Source organism: Hypanus sabinus, chromosome 6 (assembly GCF_030144855.1).
Source record: "Hypanus sabinus isolate sHypSab1 chromosome 6, sHypSab1.hap1, whole genome shotgun sequence".
NCBI classification, from domain to species: Eukaryota; Metazoa; Chordata; class Chondrichthyes; order Myliobatiformes; family Dasyatidae; genus Hypanus; species Hypanus sabinus.
The window spans coordinates 117999411-118026940 of record NC_082711.1 but is presented as its reverse complement, the minus strand read 5'-3'; the positions used below and the strand labels follow the sequence as shown (position 1 = coordinate 118026940).

Sequence of the window (27530 nt, the reverse complement as noted above, 5' to 3'; positions counted from 1 at the left end):
GCATAATTTTAAGGTGCTTGGAAGTATGTACAGGGGGGGATATCAGAGATAAGTTTTTCAGAACCACAGATTCGGCTGCGCAGCAGATATGGCAATTATTCTCATGAATATGCACATGTCAGCTAATTATTATTTCACTGTGCTGGTATTTAACTCCATTCTTTTCATTGCAGTGCATGTTGAGACGTGAACAAAGCACAGTAACGTTTCGGTGCCTGCTTGAATTCGGCCGTGCCTGAGAAATTGGACTGTTCAGTCAACTGACTGAAGACTCATATTCATTTTATATTTTGTTATTCCTTTCAGCCACACTGTTGGCTTCATTATCCATTTGAGAGTTTTAGTTAACAGCCTTATTTGGCCCAGTGTTTATTGTTCTCTTTTTCCTCTAAACTCTGTTCACATTGAAGTCGGTGAATTATCGACCGGCTTCAGTGTCTCTCACTCCACACTTGGGCCATATCCAAAGCTAGTGACAGCAAGTCACGACCATGCAAAGATGGACCCAGCAGAGAGGGAGAAGCTGACCTTGGTCATGAGTTTCTTTGGTCAGGTAGGAGACAATCTACGGGCAATGAAATCTATTCTGAATGAAGTTACGGAGGCAATGAGGCAGATAATCTTGTGCCGACAAGCCCAGTCTCATCTGGAGGAAAAGGTATCATCCTTAGCCGCAACAGTTGAACAGCTCACCGCAGACAATCAGACTCGAGCGTCTGCGATTTCTGCTCTCACAGCCGCCGTCCACAAACTCACTGTGGACAGCCAGCATCAGCTGACAGCCATTAACGTTCTCCACAGCTCAGTTCAGTAGGTTCAGACCATCTCAGTCCCACTCCCAGCATCTCGCAAGTCTGCCCCGACAATCGCTGCTACTAATGCTTCTGCTCCTGTGCCCAGACCAGAACAGACTCCCGCCTTCAGACACCCACAGACTCCCGAGTCCATACAGGAACCGAGTATTCCACCTCCAGGCAGATATTCTGGTGATCCCGATAGCTGCAGGTATTTTATTACCCAATGTGAGCTGACATTCCAAGCCCAGCCTGATTGTTTTGGTGATGATGTGTGAAAATTGGTGTATATACTCTATCTTCTTGATGGACCTCCACTCAGCCTGTTTACGGGAGCAAGGATACTCCACAGCACAGTTCTGACATTTCGTGGCAGAGTTAGGGAGTGTTTTTGATCTTCCAGTAGGGGTCAGGAGGCTGCCCACCGACTCTTGGACCTGCGCCAAGGCAGAGGAACGGTGGGAGTCAATGCAGTCAAATTCCGTACCCTTGCAGTAGAGATGGGATGGAATGAGAGATCTCTCATCACTGCCTTCCAGCACAGACTGAATGGAGGGGTCTGGCATGAGATCGCTGTCTGGGACGAGCAGGATAGTTTGGAAGACCTGATTAATCTGGTTATTTGAGTTGACAACCGGATGACTGAGTGGCACAGGGAAAAAATGTTTCAAACTTCCTACGTGCCACCAGATCATCATCTTCCCTCGCCCTCTCCCCCTCCCTCATCTGATCACTGTCTTTCTTCGCCCTCTCACCCTCCCTCACCACCCAGCATTTGGCCCACAGAGAAGCCTATGCAAGTGGAGCATGTGTGCCTGTCTCAGAAGAATCGAGAGCGACTCCGGAGAACAGGTTCCTGCCTCTATTGCGGTGATCCAGGAAACTTCTGGGTGGCATGTTCCAAGCGACCAGTAAAAGAGAATACCCGTCAGCAGGATTCCCCTGACGGGTCGGTTCTCTCTTCAGTCAGCTTCCCCTGAATCGTGTAATGCTCGCAGCTTCCTTGTCGTGGAGGTCTCAGACCCATGAACTTCTGGCGGGTATCGACTCCGGTGCAGCTGGGAATCTCATGGGCATCTCTCTAGCTCAAAGATGGGGAGTTCCAACTCAGGAATTAAGGAAAAAGATCAATGTCAAGGCGCTGGACGGTCGACCACTGGGAAACAACTAGATCCACCTTTCCACCCAACCCCTCCAACTGATGCTTGAAGGAAACCATCATGAAGAAATATTTTTCTATTTGATTAATTCACCTGAAATGCCACTGGAACTTGGTCTTCCCTGGTTATCCTGACATAGCCCACGGGTCGATTGGTCTCTGAAGGTACTCCAAGAGTGGGGACCGGCATGCCTGTCTACCAGTCTGGGTCCAGTTCAAGCTCCATCCCATGAATCTCCTCCTGTGTCAGCTAAGGATGTAGACCTGTCTGGGATTCTGGCTGAATATGTGGATCTCCTTGAGGTTTTCAGTAAACGAAAGGCCACCACCCTGCCCCCACACTGGCCATACGACTGTGCCATAGACCTCCTACCTGGCATTAGTCCTCCCTGGGGCCGGCTCCTTTCCCTCTCTCGTTCTGAAATGGTGGCCATGAAGGAATTCATCAAGGAGACATTGAGCATGGAGTTTATCCGTCCGTCAACCTCGCCGGCAGTAGCAGGCTTCTTTATTGTGAGCAAGAAAGATGGCAAGCTCCATCCCTGCATCGATTATCGGTCCCTGAACAACATCACTGTGAAGAACCACTACCCTCTTCCCTTGCTGGCGTCTGCGTTTGGACATCCCCAGGGAGCCACCATGATTTCTAAAATTAATCTGCACACTGCTTACAATCTGGTTCACATAAGAGAAGGGGATGAGTGAAAAACAGCTTTCAACATGGCCACTATGAATACCTGGTGATGTCTTTTGGTCTGGCATTGCCCCCACTGTATTCCAGGCCTTGGTTAACGATGTGCTCAGGGACATGTTGAACCAGATGTGTTTGTGTATTTAGATGATATCCTTATCTATTGCCGCTCTTTTCAGGAGCACCTCCAGCATGTCCGGAAAGTGTTCAGTTGCCTTCTTGAAAATAGCCCATGCATCAAGCCTGAGAAATGTGAATTCCATAAAGACCAGGTGTTGTTTTTGAGATATATACTTACCCCATCCAGTGTCCAGATGGACCCTTGTAAAGTTCAGGCAGTTGCAGAGTGGCCCAAACCGTCTACAGTCAAACAGGTACGGCGCTTCATGGGGTTTGCGAACTTTTATCGCCGTTTCATCCGGAAATTCAGCTCTATCGTGGCTCCAGTTAATGCACTCACCAAGAAGACCTTGACAGGATTCCATTGGACAGATGATGCTGACGAAGCATTTTCCGAGCTAAAGCGATGATTCACCACTGCCCCGCTGCTGCAACACCCAGACCCATCTCAGCCAATCATTGTCGAGGTGGACACATCAGATGTCGGCATTGGAGCCATCCTCTCTCTCCACTAGTCTGCAGATAGCCCTGTGCCTTTCTTTCCCGTCGCTTGACTCTGGCCGAGTGGAATTATAATGTTGGGAACTGGGTGCTTCTGGCTGTCTAGGAGGCCCTGGAGGAATGGGGACACTGGCTGGAGGGGGCAGAGCATCCATTCTTGCTCCGAACAGATCACAAGAACCTCTCCTACATTCAGGATGCTGAGAGACTCAACTCTCGTCAAGCCCGGTGGGCTCTCTTCTTCACACGGTTCAATTTCATCCTCACTCATCATCCCGGCAGCAAGAATACAAAGGCTGACACTCTCTCCTGGCAGTTCGACGGATCTGAGGACAATACCGATCCAGAGCCCATTCTTCCTCGCTCGTGTATCGCTGCTCCAGTGATCTGGGGAATAGAGGCAGAGGTGAGGGCCGCCCAACAATCAGATCCAGGCCCGGATGAGGTTCGTCCCAACCGGCTGTTTGTCCCTGCTGGGGTGTGTTCCAAAGAGTTGGAATGGGGTCACTCCTCTCATCTGGCTGGATATCCGGGAATTCAACAGATCCAGGAGTTTATAAAGGGATGGTTTTGGTGGCCATCTATGTCCCAGGATGTCCACGACTTTGTATCTGCCTGTCCCACCTGCGGTCAGAACAAGACATCACGGCAGCGTCCTGCGGGTCTGTTATGTTCACTGCCTGTATCCCGCCGCCCCTGGACCCACCGCTCAGTAGATTTCATCACTAGTCTGCCCCTGTCTAGTGGAAACACCACCATTTTGGTCTTTGTGTCACTTCATTGCCCTCCCCAAGCTCCCATCAGCTTGTGAGACTGCCACACTCATGGTTCAACGTATGTTCAGGCTCCATGGATTTCCCTAAGTTGTAGTGTCCAACGGTGGATCCCAGTTCACTTCCCACTTTTGGAAGGCTTTCTGCTCTCTCGTAGGAGCCACACCAACCTCTTGCCAGGTTTCCACCCCCAATCCAATGGGCAGAATGAGAGAGTGAACCAGGAGTTGGAGACAACCCTGCGCTGTCTTGCCACTTCCAACCCCACGTCCTGGAGCTCCCAATTGGTTTGGGCAGAGATCCCCCACAATAATCTCCAGTCGTCCTCCACTGGTATGTCTCCCTTTGAATGCCGGAAGGGATTCCAGCCCCCGCTCTTCCCTGATCAGGGGTTTGACGTAGGAGCTCCTGCTGCTGAACAGCTGATCCAGCTACAAGCTCACCTGGAGACGAGCCGGGGCTTCTCTGCTGCGTGCCCAGAAACAACATTCCCAGCAGGCTGATCGGCTCCATCGACAGGTAACACCATTCAAGCCAGGGGAGGAGGTCTGGTTGGCATCGAGGGATTTTCCCCTGAAAGTCGAGAACCAGAAATTGGCACCACACTATGTGGAACCATTTGTAATGGAAAAGGCTGTCAACAAGGTGTCTTATAGATTGCATCTACCAGCATCACTGAAGATCCACCCAGTATTCTATGTTTCACAGCTCAAGCTAGTTATTACCTCTCCCCTGGCCCTAGTCACCCCACCTCCCCCTCCTCCCCATGGTAGATGGTTCCCTTGTCTATACTGTGCATCTCGCCGGGTACGTGCTAAGTTCTAGTACCTTATGGACTGGGAAGGGTATGGTCCAGAAGAATGTACTTGGATCCCAGCTAAGGACACCTTGGACAAGTCGCCGATCCAGGACTTCCAGTGATGGACACAGGTCTGTGGTCCCTCAGGGGCTGTGCTGAAGGAGGGGGGTTCAGCAGTACAGTGGATACAGCAATTGCGCTCATGAATATGCACATGCCAGCTGATTATTATTTCATTGTGATGGTATCTAACTCCATTCTTTTTGTTGGAGTGCTTGTCAAGACTTGAGCAAAGCTCAGCAACATTTCGCTGCCTGCTTGCATTCAGCATTGCCTGAGAAATGGGATTGTTGAGTCAACTGACTCTGAAGACTAGTGCTACTCACTTTATATCTATTGTATTTCAGCTGCAGTGTGGGCTTCGTTTTCCGTTTGGGAGTTTTAGTTCACGGCCCTGCTTGGCTTAGTGGTCATTGTTTGTTTTTCCCTCTAACTCCGTTCACATTGAAGTCTGAATGCATGCTTTAGTGTCTTTCACTCCACACGTGTGCCATATCTGAACATACTGACAGTGGTGAGTGTGTTGAATGCATTGTCTGCGACAGTGGTGGAGGCAGATACACGAGGGGCTTTTAATAGACTCCTAGGTGCATGGAGCTTAGAAAAATAGAGCGCTATGCGGTAGGGAAATTCAAGGCGTTTTCTAGAGTAGGTTACATGGTTGGCCGAAGGGCCAAATTTCTGTGTTCTATATTGTTCTCTCCATCCCAACCACAGAGCCCGTGTCTGGAACACACATCAAAGTTCAGAACATGACCGGGAACTGTGACCTCACCCTGACCTGCTCCGTGACCTCAGGCAGCCCCACCAGCTTCAGCTGGTGGAGGGGAGGAGAAGCTGTGGGAAATGACGACACCCATCACCTCTGGGAACACAATCAGACTGTATCGATTCATCATACCGGAAAGGTCAACGATGCTAACTACAGGTGTGAGGTCAGGAACCCCATCAGTCAGGACACAGCAAATATCTGGCTGAGGGACTTATGTAATATAACCACAAAAGGTGAGTAAAACACACTAAAGATATTGGAAATCTGAAATAAAAACAGATGATACTAGAAAATACACTGAAGGTCAGATGGTAAACAGAGAGAACATCTTTGATCAATGACCTCGAGTCAGAACTTGGAAAAAGTTTGGAATCAAATATGTTTTATCTGACAGAGCATTGAGAGGATTGGATGTTAGTGATGAGTAGAGGCAGAGAGACACGTAATAACCGTGAAGATAGTGGTGGCTGAGAAAGGGCGGTGAAGATAACTTTGGGACATGAATTAGGATGAGAAAGGGAGAGAGAGAAAGAGAAGGGGAAAGAGAGAAAGAGCAGAGATTGAGAGAGAAAGGAGAGGGGCAGAGATAGGCAAAGACAGACAGAATGAGAGGGAGGATGGGGAGGAAGGAGAAAGAGGGAGAGGAGGGAGAGTCAGAGAGGTGAGGAAGGAGACTGAGAAAGGGAGAGAGAGAGTGTGGAGAGGAAGTGAGTGGGGAGGAAGAGAGAGAAATAGAATGGGGGAAAATGAGAGGGAGTGAGAGAGATTGGGTGGGGGAGAGAGGGAAGGGGAGAGAGGGAGGGAGAGGAAGGGGAAAGAAAGAGAGGATGAAGAGAGTAAGAAAGAGCGGGAGAAAAGGAGAAGAGGAAGAGGGAGGGGAGAGAAGGAGAGTGAAAGAGAGGTAGAGAAATGGGGTAGGGGGAGTGGGAGGGAGGGTGGAGAGAATGAGAGAAAGGGAGGGAGAGAGAGAGTGGGAGAGAAACTGAAAAGCAAGAATGATCCAGAGGAGTTTTGGAATTGGAGTTGTTGAAGTTTGTGATTATTAAAGAGAAAAGTAAGTCTTCTGATCCATCAAATACAATGATACATGCAGTGGAACTGTGGAAATGAGATGTAGTGAATTGAATCTGTTGACCAAAATCAAGAGAACACTCAAGGCATCATTCAGCCTTCAGCACAGATCTCAGAGTGCCAAGAGAATGCTGAATAACTTAAATGTTGCTGCATTCTTGGGTAGTCTGAAATGCAAAGAATTTCACTTGGAATCACTGCACCAGCATACCTGCCACCAAGGACATACAGCGCTTAGAAAATGTATTCACCCCCTTGAAAGTTTCCATGTTTTATTATTTTATAACTTTGAATCACAGCGGATGTAATTTGGATATTTTGACACTGATCAATAGAAAAAGACTTTCATGTCAAAGTGAAAATATCTCTATAAAGTGATCTGAATTAATTATAAATATAAAACACAAAATAATTGATTATATAAGCATTTTCCCTCTCAAGACAGTATTTAGTAGATGTACAATTGGCAGCAATTACAGCCTTGAGTCTGTGTGAAGAGGTCTCTTTCAGCTTTGCACATCTGTACTCTGCAATCTTACCCCATTCTTCTTTACAAAGCTGCTCAATCTCTGTCAGATTGCATGGGACCATAAGTGAACAGCCCTTTCCAAATTCTGAATTGGATTGAGGTCTGGACTCTGGCTTGGCCACTCCAGGATATTAACGTTGTTGTTTCTAAGCCATTCCTGTTTAGCTTTATGCTTGGGTCATCGTTTTGCCAGAAAGCAAATCTTCTCTGAATTCCCTTGCAGATTGTATTAGGTTTTCCTCCATAATTTCCCTGTATTTTGCTGCATTCATTTTACCTTCTAAATTCACAAGCCTTCCAGGCCCTGCTGCAGTGAAGCATCCCAACAGCATTATGCAGCTAGCACCATGTTTCATGGTGGATGGTGTATTTTGATAACATGTAGTGTTTGGCTTACAACAAACATCATGTTTCGTCTGATGGCCAAAAAGCTCAATTTTGGTTTAATCAGACCATAGAACCTTCTCCCATTTCACTTCAGAGTCTCCCACATGCCTTCTGGCAAACTGTTGCAGAAATTTCATGTGAGTTTTTTCTAACAGTGATTTTCTCTTTGCCACACTCCCATAAAGCTGTGACCAGTGAAGCTCCCGGGGAACAGTTTTTTGTATGAGCAGTCTCTCCCATCTCAGTCACTGAAGCTTGTAACTCCTCCCTCACTAGTCCCCTTCTTTCACAGTCACTCAGTTTTTGGGGATGGCCTGCCCTTGGAAGATTTACAGCAGTGGCATATTCTATCCATTTCTTGATGATTGACTTAACTGTACCCCAAGGATGTTCAGTGACCTGGAAGTTTTCTGGTATTCATCTCCTGACTTGTGTTTTTCAATAACCGTTTCATGGAGTTGTTTGGAATGTTCTTTTGTCTTCAAGGTGTAGTTTTTTGACAGGAAACTAACTCACCAGCAGTTGGACCTTCCAGATACAAGTGTATTTTTACAACAATCAGATGAAATACGTTGACTACACATGCTGATCTCCACTTAACTAATTATGTGACTTCGAAAAACAATTGGCTGCACCAGTGATGATTTGGTGAGTCATATTAAAGGGTGGAAGGGTAAATACAGACAACCAATTATTTTGTGTACCATATTTGTAATTAATTTAGATAACTTTGTGGAGATTCATTTTCACTCTGACAGAAAAGAGTCTTTCTCTTTTGCTCTGTGTCAAACAAGTCAAATTAGATTAGATTAGATTCAGCTTTATTGTCATTGTGCTGAGTACAGATACAAAACCAAATGAAACACAGTTAGCATTTATCCAGAAATGCAAAGAATAGCATTATTTACAAAATAACTGCAAATAAAAAGTAAGTGCCTCTGCACACAAATATAAAAGTACTGAGACAGTACAATATGGGTGCAATACTGCTTAGCGCTGTGATGTGAGATTCATCAGGGTCACAGCCTCAGGGAAGAAGCTCTTCCTGTGCCTGGTGGTGTGGGAGTGGAGGCTCCTGTAGTGTCTACTGGATGGGAGGAGGCTAAAAAGTCCATGGTTAGGGTGAGATGCATCCTTGATAATTTTACCCTGCCCAGGCAGCGTTTATGGTAGATGTTCTCAATGGTGGGCAATTGGGTGTCGTTAATCTGGTGGGCAGTTTTCACCACACGTTGGAGTCCTTTGCGGCCTGATACAGTACAATTGCCATACTACACTGAGATGCAGTTAGTGAGTATGCTCTCAATGGTACAGTGGTAATCCACTGTGATTCAATATTGTAAAACTATAAAACATGAAAACTTCCAAGAAGGGGTTGAATACTTTTAAAGGCGCTGTATATTTAGAGAGTATCTTTGGAAATAGAGTGGATTCTGTTTAATTGGGCCATTGATTAATTGGGATAACTCTTAAAGAACAAAAACTAATTAAGGAAATAATAAGAATTCCTATTGTTTATGTGGTACATTATGCTGCTTAATTGGGACATGAGACCATTCCAATAGTTTCTAACTAGTGTCAGTTACGTGCACTGGTGTGGCCATTGGAAACTACAATATGCTATGAGCACATTCTTTTTAAATAATGTCAGATATGTGTGCTTGTGGTTTCCAGTTGGACCAAAAGACACTGATTGGAAAAAGCAGTGATGTTTTATAATTTTGTGCCTGAAAACTTATTGTTGGATTATGATACAAGTTCCTGCAGGAAGGCACTGAAGTCCGTCGGTTATCTACATGAGGTGTCTGTGCCGATTCTGTTCATTTACTGTCAATCGAAAAAACACAGCAGCATACACCGAGTGTATTCCTCTGTCTGTAACTATTGGGAATTATTATAGTACCCTGGTAGTGTTCTAATTTGTTCTGTGTTTCATTTAAATACATTATTTGTTACTCCGTTAAACAACAGTGTGTTTTTTATGCCTCTTTAACTATTTGAATGAAATTTCAGCTAATTGGGGCAGACACTTACGTGTGCTAAAATGCACTGGTCCTGGTGTGTCCCAATTAACCAGATTCAACTATATTTTTCTAAGAGTGATGAATATTGTTAAGGCAGAGAGAGAGATTCCCAATGAGCAGAGAGGTAAAAAGTCACTGAGTTTAGTCAGATCAGTCATATCTTGAATGGTGAGACAGGAGGCTCACTGCTGACTCTGAATGACTGAAAGAGATGGATGGAAAGAGGAGCAGAGGTCCTTTGGTGGAGGAGAGATGAGAAAATGGTGGAGGCCGCAGCTGTGGGAGGAGAAACTGAGTGAATTTTTTAGATGATGACCTTCTGTCAGACCCAGGAAAGGTTAAAGACCATACATGTATCAAGCAGACAAAGGAAGAAGGAACAAAAGGAATGTCTGCAGCAGGGTAAGACTTGAGAAGGGTTGGTCTGGTCCATGAGTTGAGATTATAAATTGGAGAAAGGCCAATTTTGATGGTATCAGGAAGTATGAATTGGGACAGACTGTTTCTGGCACAGCTGTTTTTGGTCATTTGGAGGTTTTCATAGGTGACATTTTGAGAGTACAGAGTTCCTATGTTCCTATCAGAATAAAAGGCAATGGTGACAGGTTTTCACAACCTTGGCTTTCAAGATGTATTGAGGCCCTGGTTAAGAAGCAGGAGGTGCACAGGCAGTAGGGAGAAAATGAAGCTTTGAATACAAGAAATTCAAGATCACTTAAGGGGAAAATCAGGTGGGCTAAGACTGAGTCTTTTGAGGTGAGACAAAACAGCAGTGAGGTCACGAAACTCACACAGATTACAGAGGAGGAGGTATTTGCTGTCTTGAGGCAAGTTAGGGTGGATAAATCCCCAGGCACTGATAAGGTGTTCCTTTGGACCTCATGGGAGGCCAGTGCAAAAATTGCAGGGTCCACGGCAGAAATATAAACATAGAAACACAGAAACACAACAGCACAATACAGGCCCTTCAGCCCACAAAGTTGTGCCGAACATACTGATTTTAGAAATTACCCAGGGTTACCCATAACCCTTTATTTTTCTAAGCTCTATGTACCTATCCAGCAGACTCTTAAAAAGCCCCCGTTGTATCCGCCTCCACCACTGTTGCCAGCAGCCCATTCCATGCACTCACCACTCTCTGCGTAAATACTACTCTGCACTTCCAAGCACCTTAAAACTGTGCCCTCTCATGTTAGCCATTTCAGTTCTGGGAAAAAGCCTCTGATAATGCCTCTCATTATCTTGTACACCTCTATCAGGTCACCTCTCATCCTCCATCGCTCCAAGGAGAAAAGGCCAAGTTCACTCAACCCATTCTCATAAGGCATGCTCCCCAACCCAAGCAACATTCTTGTAAATCTCCTCTGCACCCTTTCTATAGTTTCATATCCTTCCTGTAGTGAGATGATCAGAACTGAGAACATTATTCCAAGTGGGGTCTGACCAGGATCCTATATAGCAGTAACATTACCTCTTGGCTCCTAAACTCAATCCCATGGTTGATGAAGGCCAATGCATGTATGCCTTCTTAGCCACAGAGTCAACCTGTGCAGCAGCTTTGAGTGTCCTATGGAGTCAGACCCCAAGATCCCTCTGATCCTTCATACTGCCAAGAGTCTTACCGTTAATACTATATTCTTCCATTATATTTGACCTACCAAAATGAACCACTTCACACTTATCTGGGTTGAACTCCATCTGCCACTTCTCAGCCCAGTTTTGCATCCTATTGATGTTCCGCTATAACCTCTGACACACTATCCACAACACTCCCAACCTTTGTGTCATCAGCAAATTTACTGACCCATTCCTCCACTTCCTCATCCAGGTCATTTATAAAAATCCCAAAGGGAAGGGGTCTCAGAACAGATCCCTGTGGCACACCTCTGGTGACCGACCTCCATGCAGAATATCACCCATCTACAACCACTCTTTGCCTTCTGTGGACAAGCCAATTCTGGATCTACAAAGCAATGTCCCCTTGGATCCCATGCCTCCTTAAATTCTTAATAAGCCTTGCATGGGGTTCCTTATCAAATGCCTTGCTGAAATCCATATACACTACATCTACTGCTCTATCTTCATCAATTGTGTTCAGTCACATCCTCAAAAAATTCAATCAGGCTCATAAGGCACAACGTGCCTTTGACAAAGACATGCTGACTATTTCTAATCATATTATGCCTCTATTTAACATGTCCTTTGGAACAAGATAGGTGCTGGAGGATTGGAGGATGGCTAGTGCTGGTCCATTGTTTAAGAAAGGCTCTAAGAATTAGCAGGGAAATTATAATTTGGTGACCCTAGCATCAGTAGTGGTTAAGTTATTGGAAGAATATATTCTTGGGGACCAGATACGTGTATTCAGATAGACAGGGATAGACAACATGCCTTTGTGCATGGTAGGTCCTGTCTAACCAAACTCATAGAGTTTTACTAAGAAGTTCAGAATCAGTTAGGTTTTTGTCATGAAATTTGTTAACTTATCAGCAGCAGTTTAATGTAATACATATAATAGAAGAAGAAGTAAAATGATAATAAATAAATAAATAAATTACAGTATATGTATATTGAATAGATTAAAAATCATGCATAAACAGAAATACTGTATACTTAAAAAAAAAAAGTGAGGTAGTGTCCAAGGGTTCAATGTCCATTTTGGAATCGGATGACAGAGGGGAAGAAGCTGTTCCTGAATTGCTGAGTGTGTGTCTTCAGGCTTCTGTACCTCCTGCCTGATGGTAACACTGAAAAAAGAGCATGCCCTGGGTGCTGAATGTCCTTAATAATGGACACTGCTATTCTGAGGCACCGCTCCCTAAAGATGTCCTGGGTACTTTATACTTATCAGGAAAGTTGACGAAGGCAAGGCAATGGATGTTGTCTACATGGACTTCAGCAAGGTGTTTGACAAGGTCTCACATGGGAGCTTGGTCAAGATGGTTCATTTGCTTGGCATTTAGGATGAAAAAGTAAATCGGGTTACCGGGAAAAACAGAGGATGGTAGTAGACGGTTGCCTCTCTGACTGGAGGCTGTGACAAGTGGTAAGCTGTAGGGATTGGTGCTGGGTCGGTTGTTGTTTATCTCTATCAAGGATCTAGAAAATTATGTAGTAAACTGGATCAGCAAAATTACAGATAACAGCAAGATTCTAGGCGAGGGGGGAGCGTTGTAGACAGTGAGGAAGACAATCAAAGCTTGCTGCGAAATCTGGACCAGATGGAAAATTGGACTGAAAAATGGCAGATAGAATTTAATGCCGATAAGTGTGAGGTGTTGCACTTTGGAAGGACAAACCAGGGTAGAACTTGCACAGTGAGAAGTAGAACAATGAGGAGTATGGTAGAACAGAGATATTTAGGAATAGCTTCACAGGTGGAGAGGGTCATAAAGAGAGTTTTTGGCACACTGGGCTTCAAAAGTCAATGCACTGAGAACAGTAGTTGGGATGTTAAGTTGAAGTTGTGTAAGACATTAGTGAGGCCTAATTTGGAGAATTGTGTGCTATCTACCTACAGGAAAGATATCAGTAATATTGAAAGAGTACAGAGGAAATATACAATGATGTTGCCTGGTCTGGATGACCAGAGTTATAGGGAAAGGTTGAATAGGGTAGGTCTTTATTCTTTGGAATGTAGAAGATTGAGAAGATGTAGAATATATTTGATTGAGGTAAACAAAATTATGAGGGGTATTAATAGGGTAAATGCAAGCAGATATTTTTCTATTGAGACTGGCTGAGACTAGAAGTCATAGGTTAAGAGTGAAAGGTGAAATGATTCAGGGGGATACGAGAGGGAACTTGTTCACTCAGAAGGTGATGACAGTGTGGAACAAGCTCCCAGAGGAAGTGGTTGATTCAGGTTTGATTTCAAAATTCAAAACAAATTTGGATATGTACATGGATGAGAGGGATATGGAGGTCGATGGACAAGGCAGAATCTGTTTGCCACAGACTCGATGTGCAGTAGGGCCTGCTTCAAAGCTGTACTACACTGTCTTTATGACTCTAAATGAAACTCTAGCGAGGGTGCAATGGAAAGGGAGTCATTGTAAACTGAGTTTCTGGAGAGGGTGTAAATAGAAATAGAAGTTTCACCAGCTGGATTATACCTGCTGCCCTTCTTAAATAAAGGAACATTACAAACAATCCTCCCGTCTTCTAGACCTTGCCTGTAGTTCACAGAGCTGCAGATATTTTGGTCCAGACCCCAACTTGCCCTTCCATTGGGCTATAAGACATAGGAACACAATGAGGCCATTCAGCCCATCAAGTCTTCTCCGTCATTCCATCTTGGCTGACTTATTATCCCTCTCCACCCAATTCTCCTGCCTTCTACCAGTAAACTTTGACATTCTTACTAATCAGAACATATCAACCTCCACTGTAAATGTACCCAATAACTTGGCATCCACAGCCATCTGTGGCAATGAATAGCACACATTCACCACATTTTGGCTAAAGAAATTCCTCCTTATCTCTGTTCTACAGGGATGTCTTTCTATTGTGAGGCTGTGCCATCTGGTCCTTGACTTCATCACTACAGGAAACATCCTCTCCAAGTTCACCCTTTCAATAGTTGATAGGTTTTAATGAGATCCCTTTCATTCTTCTAAACTCCAAGGAGTACAGACCCAGAGCTACGAATACTCCTCATACATTATCAACATCATGATAATCATCAACATGTGCCTTGTTGTCTGACTTAGGCGATCATGATGAACATGATTGTTCTTGGCAATTTTTTTCTACAGAAGTGGTTTGACATTGCTTTCTTCTAGGCATGTCTTTACAAGCCAAGTTACCCCGGCCATTATTAATTATCGTCAGAGATTGTCTGCCTGGAATCAGTGGCCGCATTACCAGAACTTGTGATATGGACCAGCTGCTCCTACGACCATCCACCACCTGCTCCCATGGCTTCATCAGGGGGCTAAGCAAGTGCTACATCTTGCCCAAGGGTGACCTGAAGACTAGTCGGAGCGAAGAAAAGGAGCACGAGCACCCTATCCACCTCCACTGGTAGAGACATATTTCCACCCTTCACATACATTAACCACTTCATTCTTGGGATCTATTTTATTAACATTCTCTGAACCCTTTTCAATGGCAACTCATTCTACCTCAGATAAGATGCCCCAAATTGGTCACAATACTCCAAGTGTGATCTGACCAATGCCTGGTAAAACCTCAGCATTACATCCTTGTTTTTATATCTTCTTGAGATGAATGCTGACACTCCCTGAGAATCCAGCGTAGTTCCCATCCAATCCCTGGGATTTATTCCTCCTTTTGCTTTGCAAGACACCTAACAGCTTCATCTTCTTAATACTGACATGAACCAGACCATCGATATATCCCTCTCTAAATTTGTCATCCTCTACGTTCCTTCCATTGCTAAGGACTATCGATTAAGGATCTCATTCACAGCCCCTGTCTCCATACATTGATTAAAAACACCCACATTTTCTCTGGCAATCTCTTTTGTTTAACATATTTACAGAATATCTTGGAGTTCTCCTTCATCTTCCTTGCCAAGGATATTTCATCGCCAAGGACTCTCGGAAATTTGTACAGATGTACTGTGGAGAGCATTCTAACAGGTTCCATACTGTCTGGAATGGAGGGTCTCTGCACAGGACTGGAGAAAGCTGCAGAAACTTGTAAACTCAGCAAGGTCCATCATGGGCAGTAGCCTCCCCAGCACGGAGGTCACCTTAAAAAGGTGATGCCTCAAAAAGGCAGCATCCATCATCACAGACAGCCAACACACAGGACATGCCCTCTTCTCATTGCTCCTACCAAGGAGGAGGGACGGGAGCCTGAAGACACACACTCAACATTGCAGGAACAGTTTCTTCCCCATTCACCATCAGATTTCAGAACTGGGAAGCAATAGGAGGCTCCAGGTTAGTAGGATGAAGGATAAGCAGATGGAGGAGGGAAGAGAGGAAATAGTGATAGAGGCAGAGAGATGATTGGGCATCATGGTAGTGTGGTGATTAGTGCAACACGATTACAGCTCGAGGTGTTTGTGTTTGGAGTGCATTCTGGCATCCTATGTCAGGACATTTGTACGTTCTCCCCATGAGAACATGGGCTTCCTCAGGGTTCTCCAGTTTCCTCCCAAAGTCCAAAGACAGACTGGACTATTGAGTAGTTAACTGGTGATTGTAAATCATCCTGTGATTTGGCTAGGGTTAAATAGGTGGGACTGATGGGCTGAAATCCCTAAATAAATCAACGGAATGACAGGTGGAAACAACAAAGGGCTGCACATGATGGACCCGATATGAAACAAAGCAGGAACACAGAATCACATAAGGGCGGTGGGGAGAGCAGCTGGGAACAGTGAGGAGAGGAACCGAATGGGTGAGTGTGCAGAGGGGAAGATGAAGTGTATGGGGGAAAGGAACAGAGTGATTGTGGACTGGGGATATGTGGTGTAGTTAGAAGGAAATGGGTAGATTAAAGAGGAGAAAAATGGACAGTAAGCAAGCAGGTTATCTGAAATTGGAGAATCGGATGTTGAAGCCATTAGATTGTACATTACCTGCGGAAGGTGATGTGCTGTTGGGCTGTACACTTCCTGACAGAAGGTGACGTGTTCTTGCGTTGTACTCCACCTGACAGAAGGTGACATGCTGTTTGGTTGTACACTACCTGATGGAATGTGATGTGTCGTTGGATTGTACTCTGCCAGATGGAAGGTGACTTGCTGATAGATTGTACACTACCTGACAGAGGGTGACGTGTTGTTGGGTTGTACTCTACCTGAAAAGGTGACGTGCCTTTGTGTTGTACATTACCAGACATAAGGAGATGTGTCATTGGGTTGTACACTACCTGACAGAAGGTGACATACTGATGGATTGTACACTACCCGATAGAAGGTGACGTCCTTTTCGATTGTACACTACCTGATAGAAGGTGACGTTCTTTTCGGTTGTACACCACCTGATGGAAGGTTACGTTCTTTTCGATTGTACGCTACACGATGGAAGGTTACGTGTCATTCGGTTGTACGCTACGTGAAGGAAGGTGAGATGTCATTGGGTTATAAACTACTGGACGGAAGGTGATGTGTCATTGGGTTGTACACAACCTGACAGAATGTGACGTGTCATTGGACTGTACAACACCAGATGGAAGATGCCGTGCTGTTTGGTTGTACACTACCTGATGGAAGGTGACACTCTGTTGGATTGTACAATACCTGACAGAAGGCAACACTACCCCTACACTGTGTTGAGTCTCACCTCGGCAGTAGAGGAGGCTGACGAGGTCACTGTGGCAATGTGCAGAGAGACTGAAATGGCTACCAACCATGAACACCACAGAGCCACGACAGACTGTTGTCTGCCAACTAACAGCCACATTTGCTGCCTGACTGCTAAGTTCCTCCAGCAATTAGTTTTACAGTGAGTTTGAATGTTGGAGAGCTGTATTGAAACTGATATCAATATTCTGTACGTCAAAGTATGGCCCATCAGTTCCCTGTCAATGGAGACAAAGAATAGAATTGTTGCTTTGGATTTCCAGCATCTGCAGAATCTCTTGTGTTTAGGATTTGAATTGCTGATTTTTAAAAAAAATTTCTGTTGTTATTGCAGAATCGTCAGGATTAACAATGATTCAAATAATTATTATTTCAAGTGTGTCCGGTATATTTGTTATTGTTCTCCTTATTTGTCTGACCTGTTTCATCAACAAAAACGTAAAACATCGTCAAAAGCCTCAAATCACCGGAGGTAAGTATCTGACACCCATTCTTTGAGTCTGACGATTCTGGGTGGGGATGCACAGGGTGCTGGAGGGGAGAGGGGACTGGGACAGGGAACACAAGGGAGAAGGTGCAATGGTCAGAGGGGGGAGGAAGTAGTGAGAGGTGGGAGAGTTTCAAAACTTGTCACTTCATAATCATTGTTACCATGGGGGAGCATGCTGAACAACTGCATATACAAGCAACACACACAAAATGCTGGTGGAACACAGCAGGCCAGGCAGCATCTATAAGGAGAAGCACATTTCAGGCCGAGACCCTTCGTCAGGACTATCTGAAAGGAAAGATAGTAAGAGATTTCAATGTAGGAGGGGGAGCAGAAAATGTGAAATGATAGGAGAAGACCGAGGGGGTGGGGTGAAGCTGAGAGCTGGAAAGGTGATTGGCAAAAGGGATACAGAGCTGGAGAAGGGAAAGGGTCATGGGATGGGAGGCCTAGGGAGAAAGAAAGGGGAAGGGGAGCATCAGAGGGAGATGGAAAACAGGCAGAGTGATGAGCAGGGAGAGAGAAAAAAATATATGTCTCTGATATATTTAGTTTTCTCACCCCCCTTTATTTTCTCTCTGCCCATCACTCTTTGCCTGTTCTCCATCTCCCTCTAGTGCTCCCCTCCCCCTTTCTTAGTCCTGACGAAGGGTCTTGGCCCAAAACATCGACAGTGCTTCTCCCTATAGATGCTGCCTGGCCTGCTGCGTTCCACCAGCATTTTGTGTGTTGCTTGAATTTCCAGCATCTGCAGATTTCCTCGTAACTGCATATACATACTGTGACCAATAGGGGGACACACTAAACAGTTATTTGGTAACATAAAACACAATCAGACAACTAATTCTTAAGCCGTGAAGAAAATAACAAATACCAATTCCAACGGGGCAGAGGCTTGAAGGGAGAGACAATAGAGGAGAGGAAGGGGAGAGGGTTCAGAGAGTCAAAGGGAAGTGTTGGGAGGGAGTGGAAGGAGTGAGTCAGAAAGGGTGGGGGATAGAAAGGTGAGGGGGTAGAGGGGACTGGTAAATGCTGACTTCATGTGAATGCCTTTATCAACCCTCCCTGTGCTTCACAGAGCCACCGCCCGTGGAGACTGAGTACGCAGCAGTTCAGGCAGTACGAAGTCGTGCAGCTGGCCAGCAAACTCGACAGGGGAATGAGATGGTAACAGAACAGACATTACCACAGAGAAGGGCAAATGGGGGGGGGGGGGTCAATCCTTCACACTCTGAGGGGGGAATGAGGAAGTGAACTGCTCAGTCTTCTGGGACCACCTTCAACATCCTGGAGCACATTGTAACAGGAACCTGCTAACACATAGAGCAGTGCTGGGATGAGCCAGAGATGGCTACTGAATGAATGCAGAGTTCACTGACTCCACACACCCAGTCACTGGGGTTCACTGATCCCACTCACACAGTGTCTGGGGTTCACTGATCCCACTCACACAGTGTCTGGGGTTCACTGATCCCACACACCCAGTGTCTAGTGTTCACTGACCCCACACACCCAGTCACTGGGGTACACTGACCCCACACACCCAGTCACTGGGGTTCACTGACCCCACACACCCAGTGTCTAGTGTTCACTGACCCCACACACCCAGTCACTGGGGTACACTGACCCCACACACCCAGTCAGTAGGGTTCACTGACCCCACACACCCAGTCACTGGGGTTCACTGACCCCACACACCCAGTCACAGGGGTTCACTGACCCCACACACCCAGTCACCGGGGTTCACTGACCCCACACACCCAGTGTCTAGTGTTCACTGACCCCACACACCCAGTCACTGGGGTACACTGACCCCACACACCCAGTCAGTAGGGTTCACTGACCCCACACACCCAGTCACTGGGGTACACTGACCCCACACACACAGTCACTGGGGTTCACTGACCCCACACGCCCAGTCACTGGGGTACACTAATCCCACACACCCAGTCACTGGGGTTCATTGATCCCACACACCCAGTCAGTGGGCTACACTGACCCCACACACCCAGTCACTGGGGTTCACTGATCCCACACACCCAGTCAGTGGGGTACACTCGCCCCACACACCCAGTCACTGGGGTTCACTGACCCCCACACACCTAGTCACTGGGGTTCACTGACCCCACACACCCAGTGTCTGGGGTTCACTGACCCCACACACCCAGTGTCTGGGGTTCTCTGACCCCACACACCCAGTCACTGGGGTTCACTGACTCCACACACACAGTGTTTGGGGTACTCTGTTCCCCCACACCCAGTCACGGGGAGACATTGTAACCCCCCACCTGCAGGCCCAGTCACTGGGGTTCACTGACCCCACACACCCAGTGTCTGGGGTACTCTGTTCCCCCACATTCAGTCACGGGGAGACATTGTAACCCCCCACCTGCACACCCAGTCACTGGGCTTCACTGACCCCACACAACCAGTCACTGGGGTACACTGACCTCACACACCCAGTGTCTGGGGTACACTCGCCCGACACACCCAGTCACTGGGGTACACTGACCTCTACACACCCAGTCACTGGGGTACACTCACCCCACACACCCAGTCACTGGGGTTCACTGACCCCACACACCCAGTGTCTGGGGTACACTGACCTCACACACCTGGTCACTGGGGTTCACTGACCCCACACACCCAGTCACTGGGGTACACTGACCTCACACACCCAGTGTCTGGGGTACACTCGCCCCACACACCCAGTCACTGGGGTACACTGACCTCTACACACCCAGTCACTGGGGTACACTGACCTCTACACACCCAGTCACTGGGGTACACTCGCCCCACACACCCAGTCACTGGGGTTCACTGACCCCACACACCCAGTGTCTGGGGTACACTGACCTCACACACCCAGTCACTGGGGTTCACTGACCCCACACACCCAGTCACTGCGGTTCACTGACCTCACACACCCAGTCACTGGGGTTCACTGACCCCCAGACACCTAGTCACTGGGGTACACTGACCCCACACACCCAGTGTCTGGGGATCACTGACCCCACAAACCCAGTGTCTGGGGTTCACTGAACCCACACACCCAGTCACTGGGGTACTCTGTTCCCCCACACCCAGTCACAGGGAGACATTGTAACACCCCACCTGCACGCCCAGTCACTGCAGTTCACTGACCCCACACACACAGTCACTGGGGTACACTGACCCCAAACACCCAGTGTCTGGGGTACTCTGTTCCCCCACACCCAGTCACAGGGAGACATTGTAACCCCCACCTGCATGCCCAGTCACTGGGGTTCACTGACCTCACACGCCCAGTCACTGGGTTACACTCGCCCCACACACCCAGTCACTGGGGTACACTGACCCCACACACCCAGTGTCTAGTGTTCACCGACTCCACAAACCCAGTGTCTGGGGTTCACTGTTCCCCCATACCCAGTCATGGGGAGACATTGTAACCCCCCACCTGCATGCCCAGACACTGGGGTTCACTGACCCCACACTCCCAGTCACTGGGGTTCACTGACCCCACACGCCCAGTCACTGGGGTTCACTGACCCTACACACCCAGTCACTGGGGTAGACGCGCCCCACACACCCAGTCACTGGGGTTCACTGACCACACACACCCAGTCACTCGGGTTCACTGATCCCGCACACACAGTCAGTGGGGTACACTGACCCCACACACGCAGTCAATGGGGTTCACTGACCTCACACACCTAGTCACTGGGGTTCACTGACCCCCACACACCTAGTCACTGGGGTTCACTGACCCCACACACCAGTGTCTGGGGATCACTGACCCCACACACCCAGTGTCTGGGGTTCACTGACCCCACACACCCAGTCACTGGGGTTCACTGACTCCACACACACAGTGTTTGGGGTACTCTATTCCCCCACACCCAGTCACGGGGAGACATTGTAACCCCCCACCTGCACGCCCAGTCACTGGGCTTCACTGACTCCACACACCCAGTCACTGGGGTTCACTGATCCCACTCACACAGTGTCTGGGGTTCACTGATCCCACACACCCAGTCACTGGGGTACACAGACCCCACACACCGTCTGGGGTACACTGACCCCACACACCCAGTGTCTAGTGTTCACTGACCCCACACACCCACTCACTGGGGTACACTGACCCCACACACCCAGTCACTGGGGTACACTGACCCCACACACCCAGTCAGTAGGGTACACTGATCCCACACACCCAGTCACTGGGGTTCATTGATCCCACACACCCAGTCACTGGGGTTCACTGACTCCACACACACAGTGTTTGGGGTACTCTATTCCCCCACACCCAGTCACGGGGAGACATTGTAACCCCCCACCTGCACGCCCAGTCACTGGGCTTCACTGACTCCACACACCCAGTCACTGGGGTTCACTGATCACACTCACACAGTGTCTGGGGTTCACTGATCCCACACACCCAGTCACTGGGGTACACAGACCCCACACACCGTCTGGGGTACACTGACCCCACACACCCAGTGTCTAGTGTTCACTGACCCCACACACCCACTCACTGGGGTACACTGACCCCACACACCCAGTCACTGGGGTACACTGACCCCACACACCCAGTCAGTAGGGTACACTGATCCCACACACCCAGTCACTGGGGTTCACTAATCCCACACACCCAGTCAATGGGGTACACTCGCCCCACACACCCAGTCACTGGGGTTCACTGACCCCCACACACCTAGTCACTGGGGTTCACTGACCCCACACACCCAGTGTCTGGGGTTCACTGACCCCACACACCCAGTGTCTGGGGTTCTCGGTCCCCACACACCCAGTCACTGGGGTTCACTGACTCCACACACACAGTGTTTGGGGTACTCTGACCTCACACACCCAGTCACTGGGGTTCACTGACCCCACACACCCAGTCACTGGGGTTCACTGACCTCACACACCTATTCACTGGGGTACACTGACCTCACACACCCAGTCACTGGGGTTCACTGACCCACAGACACCTAGTCACTGGGGTTCACTGACCTCACACACCTATTCACTGGGGTACACTGACCCCACACACCCAGTGTCTGGGGTTCACTGACCCCACAAACCCAGTGTCTGGGGTTCACTGAACCCACACACCCAGTCACTGGGGTACTCTGTTCCCCCACACCCAGTCACAGGGAGACATTGTAACACCCCACCTGCACGCCCAGTCACTGCAGTTCACTGACCCCACACACACAGTCCCTGGGGTACACTGACCCCAAACACCCAGTGTCTGGGGTACTCTGTTCCCCCACACCCAGTCACAGGGAGACATTGTAACCCCCACCTGCATGCCCAGTCACTGGGGTTCAGTGACCTCACACGCCCAGTCACTGGGTTACACTCGCCCCACACACCCAGTCACTGGGGTACACTGACCCCACACACCCAGTGTCTAGTGTTCACCGACTCCACAAACCCAGTGTCTGGGGTTCACTGTTCCCCCATACCCAGTCATGGGGAGACATTGTAACCCCCCACCTGCATGCCCAGACACTGGGGTTCACTGACCCCACACTCCCAGTCACTGGGGTTCACTGACCCCACACGCCCAGTCACTGGGGTTCACTGACCCTACACACCCAGTCACTGGGGTAGACGCGCCCCACACACCCAGTCACTGGGGTTCACTGACCCCACACACCCAGTCACTCGGGTTCACTGATCCCGCACACACAGTCAGTGGGGTACACTGACCCCACACACGCAGTCAATGGGGTTCACTGACCTCACACACCTAGTCACTGGGGTTCACTGACCCCCACACACCTAGTCACTGGGGTTCACTGACCCCACACACCAGTGTCTGGGGATCACTGACCCCACACACCCAGTGTCTGGGGTTCACTGACCCCACACACCCAGTCACTGGGGTTCACTGACTCCACACACACAGTGTTTGGGGTACTCTATTCCCCCACACCCAGTCACGGGGAGACATTGTAACCCCCCACCTGCACGCCCAGTCACTGGGCTTCACTGACTCCACACACCCAGTCACTGGGGTTCACTGATCCCACTCACACAGTGTCTGGGGTTCACTGATCCCACACACCCGGTCACTGGGGTACACAGACCCCACACACCCAGTGTCTGGGGTACACTGACCCCACACACCCAGTGTCTAGTGTTCACTGACCCCACACACCCACTCACTGGGGTACACTGACCCCACACACCCAGTCACTGGGGTACACTGACCCCACACACCCAGTCAGTAGGGTACACTGATCCCACACACCCAGTCACTGGGGTTCATTGATCCCACACACCCAGTCAGTGGGGTACACTGACCCCACACACCCAGTCACTGGGGTTCACTGATCCCACACACCCAGTCAATGGGGTACACTCGCCCCACACACCCAGTCACTGGGGTTCACTGACCCCCACACACCTAGTCACTGGGGTTCACTGACCCCACACACCCAGTGTCTGGGGTTCACTGACCCCACACACCCAGTGTCTGGGGTTCTCGGTCCCCACACACCCAGTCACTGGGGTTCACTGACTCCACACACACAGTGTTTGGGGTACTCTGTTCCCCCACACCCAGTCACGGGGAGACATTGTAACCCCCCACCTGCAGGCCAAGTCACTGGGGTTCACTGACCCCACACACCCAGTGTCTGGGGTACTCTGTTCCCCCACATTCAGTCACGGGGAGACATTGTAACCCCCCACCTGCACACCCAGTCACTGGGCTTCACTGACCCCACACAACCAGTCACTGGGGTACACTGACCTCACACACCCAGTGTCTGGGGTACACTCGCCCGACACACCCAGTCACTGGGGTACACTGACCTCTACACACCCAGTCGCTGGTGTACACTCACCCCACACACCCAGTCACTGGGGTTCACTGACCCCACACACCCAGTGTCTGGGGTTCACTGACCCCACACACCCAGTGTCTGGGGTTCACAGATCCCACACACCCAGTCACTGGGGTACACTGACCTCACACACCCAGTGTCTGGGGCACACTCGCCCCACACACCCAGTCACTGGGGTACACTGACCTCTACACACCCAGTCACTGGGGTACACTGACCTCTACACACCCAGTCACTGGGGTTCACTGACCCCACACACCCAGTGTCTGGGGTACACTGACCTCACACACCCAGTCACTGGGGTTCACTGACCCCACACACCCAGTCACTGGGGTTCACTGACCTCACACACCTATTCACTGGGGTACACTGACCTCACAATCCCAGTGTCTGGGGTTCACTGAACCCACACACCCAGTGTCTGGGGTACTCTGTTCCCCCACACCCAGTCACAGGGAGACATTGTAACCCCCACCTGCATGCCCAGTCACTGCGGTTCACTGACCCTACACACCCAGTCACTGGGGTTCACTGACCTCACACGCCCAGTCACTGGGTTACACTCGCCCCACACACCCAGTCACTGGTGTTCACTGACCCCACACACCCAGTGTCTAGTGTTCATCGACTCCACAAACCCAGTGTCTAGTGTTCACTGACCCCACACACCCAGTCACTGGGGTTCACTGACCCCACACACCTAGTCACTGGGGTTCACTGACCCCACACACCTAGTCACTGGGGTTCACTGACCCCACACACCCAGTGTCTGGGGTTCACTGACCCCACACACCCAGTGTCTGGGGTTCACAGATCCCACACACCCAGTCAGTGGGGTACACTCGCCCCACACACCCAGTCACTGGGGTTCACTGACCCCACACACCTAGTCACTGGGGTTCACTGACCCCACACACCCAGTGTCTGGGGTTCACTGACCCCACACACCCAGTGTCTGGGGTTCTCTGACCCCACACACCCAGTCACTGGGGTTCACTGACTCCACACACACAGAGTTTGGAGTACTCTGTTCCCCCACACCCAGTCACGGGGAGACATTGTAACCCCCCACCTGCAGGCCCAGTCACTGGGGTTCACTGACCCCACACACCCAGTGTCTGGGGTACTCTGTTCCCCCACATTCAGTCATGGGGAGACATTGTAACCACCCACCTGCACACCCAGTCTCTGGGCTTCACTGACCCCACACACCCAGTCACTGGGGTACACTGACCCCACACACCCAGTCAGTAGGGTTCACTGACCCCACACACCCAGTCACTGGGGTTCACTGACCCCACACACACAGTCCGTAGGGTACACTGACCCCACACGCCCAGTCACTGGGGTACACTGACCCCACACGCCCAGTCACTGGCGTACACTGACCCCACGCGCCCAGTCACTGGGGTACACTGATCCCACACACCCAGTCACTGGGGTTCATTGATCCCACACACCCAGTCAGTGGGGTACACTGACCCCACACACCCAGTCACTGGGGTTCACAGATCCCACACACCCAGTCACTGGGGTTCACAGATCCCACACACCCAGTCAGTGGGGTACACTCGCCCCACACACCCAGTCACTGGGGTTCACTGACCCCACACACCTAGTCACTGGGGTTCACTGACCCCACACACCTAGTCACTGGGGTTCACTGACCCCACACACCCAGTGTCTGGGGTTCACTGACCCCACACACCCAGTGTCTGGGGTTCACAGATCCCACACACCCAGTCAGTGGGGTACACTCGCCCCACACACCCAGTCACTGGGGTTCACTGACCCCACACACCTAGTCACTGGGGTTCACTGACCCCACACACCCAGTGTCTTGGGTTCACTGACCCCACACACCCAGTGTCTGGGGTTCTCTGACCCCACACACCCAGTCACTGGGGTTCACTGACTCCACACACACAGTGTTTGGAGTACTCTGTTCCCCCACACCCAGTCACGGGGAGACATTGTAACCCCCCACCTGCAGGCCCAGTCACTGGGGTTCACTGACCCCACACACCCAGTGTCTGGGGTACTCTGTTCCCCCACATTCAGTCATGGGGAGACATTGTAACCACCCACCTGCACACCCAGTCTCTGGGCTTCACTGACCCCACACAACCAGTCACTGGGGTACACTGACCTCACACACCCAGTGTCTGGGGTACACTCGCCCGACACACCCAGTCACTGGGGTACACTGACCCCACACACACAGTCAGTAGGGTACACTGACCCCACACGCCCAGTCACTGGGGTACACTGACCCCACACGCCCAGTCACTGGGGTACACTGATCCCACACACCCAGTCACTGGGGTTCACTGACCTCACACGCCCAGTCACTGGGTTACACTCGCCCCACACACACCAAGTCACTGTGGTTCACTGACCCCACACACCCAGTGTCTAGTGTTCATCGACTCCACAAACCCAGTGTCTAGTGTTCACTGACCCCACACACCCAGTGTCTGGGGTACACTGACCCCACACACCCAGTGTCTAGTGTTCACTGACCCCACACACCCAGTGTCTGGGGTACACTGACCCCACACACCCAGTCACTGGGGTACACTGACCCCACACACCCAGTCACTGGGGTTCACTGACCCCACACACCCAGTGTCTGGGGTACACTGACCCCACACACCCAGTGTCTAGTGTTCACTGACCCCACACACCCAGTCACTGGGGTACACTGACCCCACACACCCAGTCACTGGGGTACACTGACCCCACACACCCAGTGTCTGGGGTACACTGACCCCACACACCCAGTGTCTAGTGTTCACTGACCCCACACACCCAGTCACTGGGGTACACTGACCCCACACACCCAGTCAGTAGGGTTCACTGACCCCACACACCCAGTCACTGGGGTTCACTGAACCCACACACACAGTCACTGGGGTACACTGACCCCACACGCCCAGTCACTGGGGTACACTGATCCTACACACCCAATCACTGGGGTTCATTGATCCCACACACCCAGTCAGTGGGGTACACTGACCCCACACACCCAGTCACTGGGGTTCACAGATCCCACACACCCAGTCACTGGGGTTCACAGATCCCACACACCCAGTCAGTGGGGTACACTCGCCCCACACACCCAGTCACTGGGGTTCACTGACCCCCACACACCTAGTCACTGGGGTTCACTGACCCCACACACCCAGTGTCTGGGGTTCACTGACCCCACACACCCAGTGACTGGGGTTCTC

General features: G+C 49.7%; 1 protein-coding gene across 2 annotated transcripts in view; it reads left to right on the top strand.

Moving 5' to 3' along the window:
* The window catches only part of LOC132395068 (HEPACAM family member 2-like), a 75136-nt gene that overhangs the window by 17749 nt on the left and 29857 nt on the right, over positions 1 to 27530 (top strand). The window contains exons 3-5 of one of the 2 annotated variants that reach the window (XM_059971383.1): positions 5615 to 5902; positions 17297 to 17434; positions 18531 to 18619. In XM_059971383.1, coding sequence (XP_059827366.1) covers positions 5615 to 5902; positions 17297 to 17434; positions 18531 to 18619 — 515 coding nt within the window. The remainder of the gene's footprint in view (positions 1 to 5614; positions 5903 to 17296; positions 17435 to 18530; positions 18620 to 27530) is intronic. The other variant, XM_059971384.1, reaches the window with a different exon arrangement.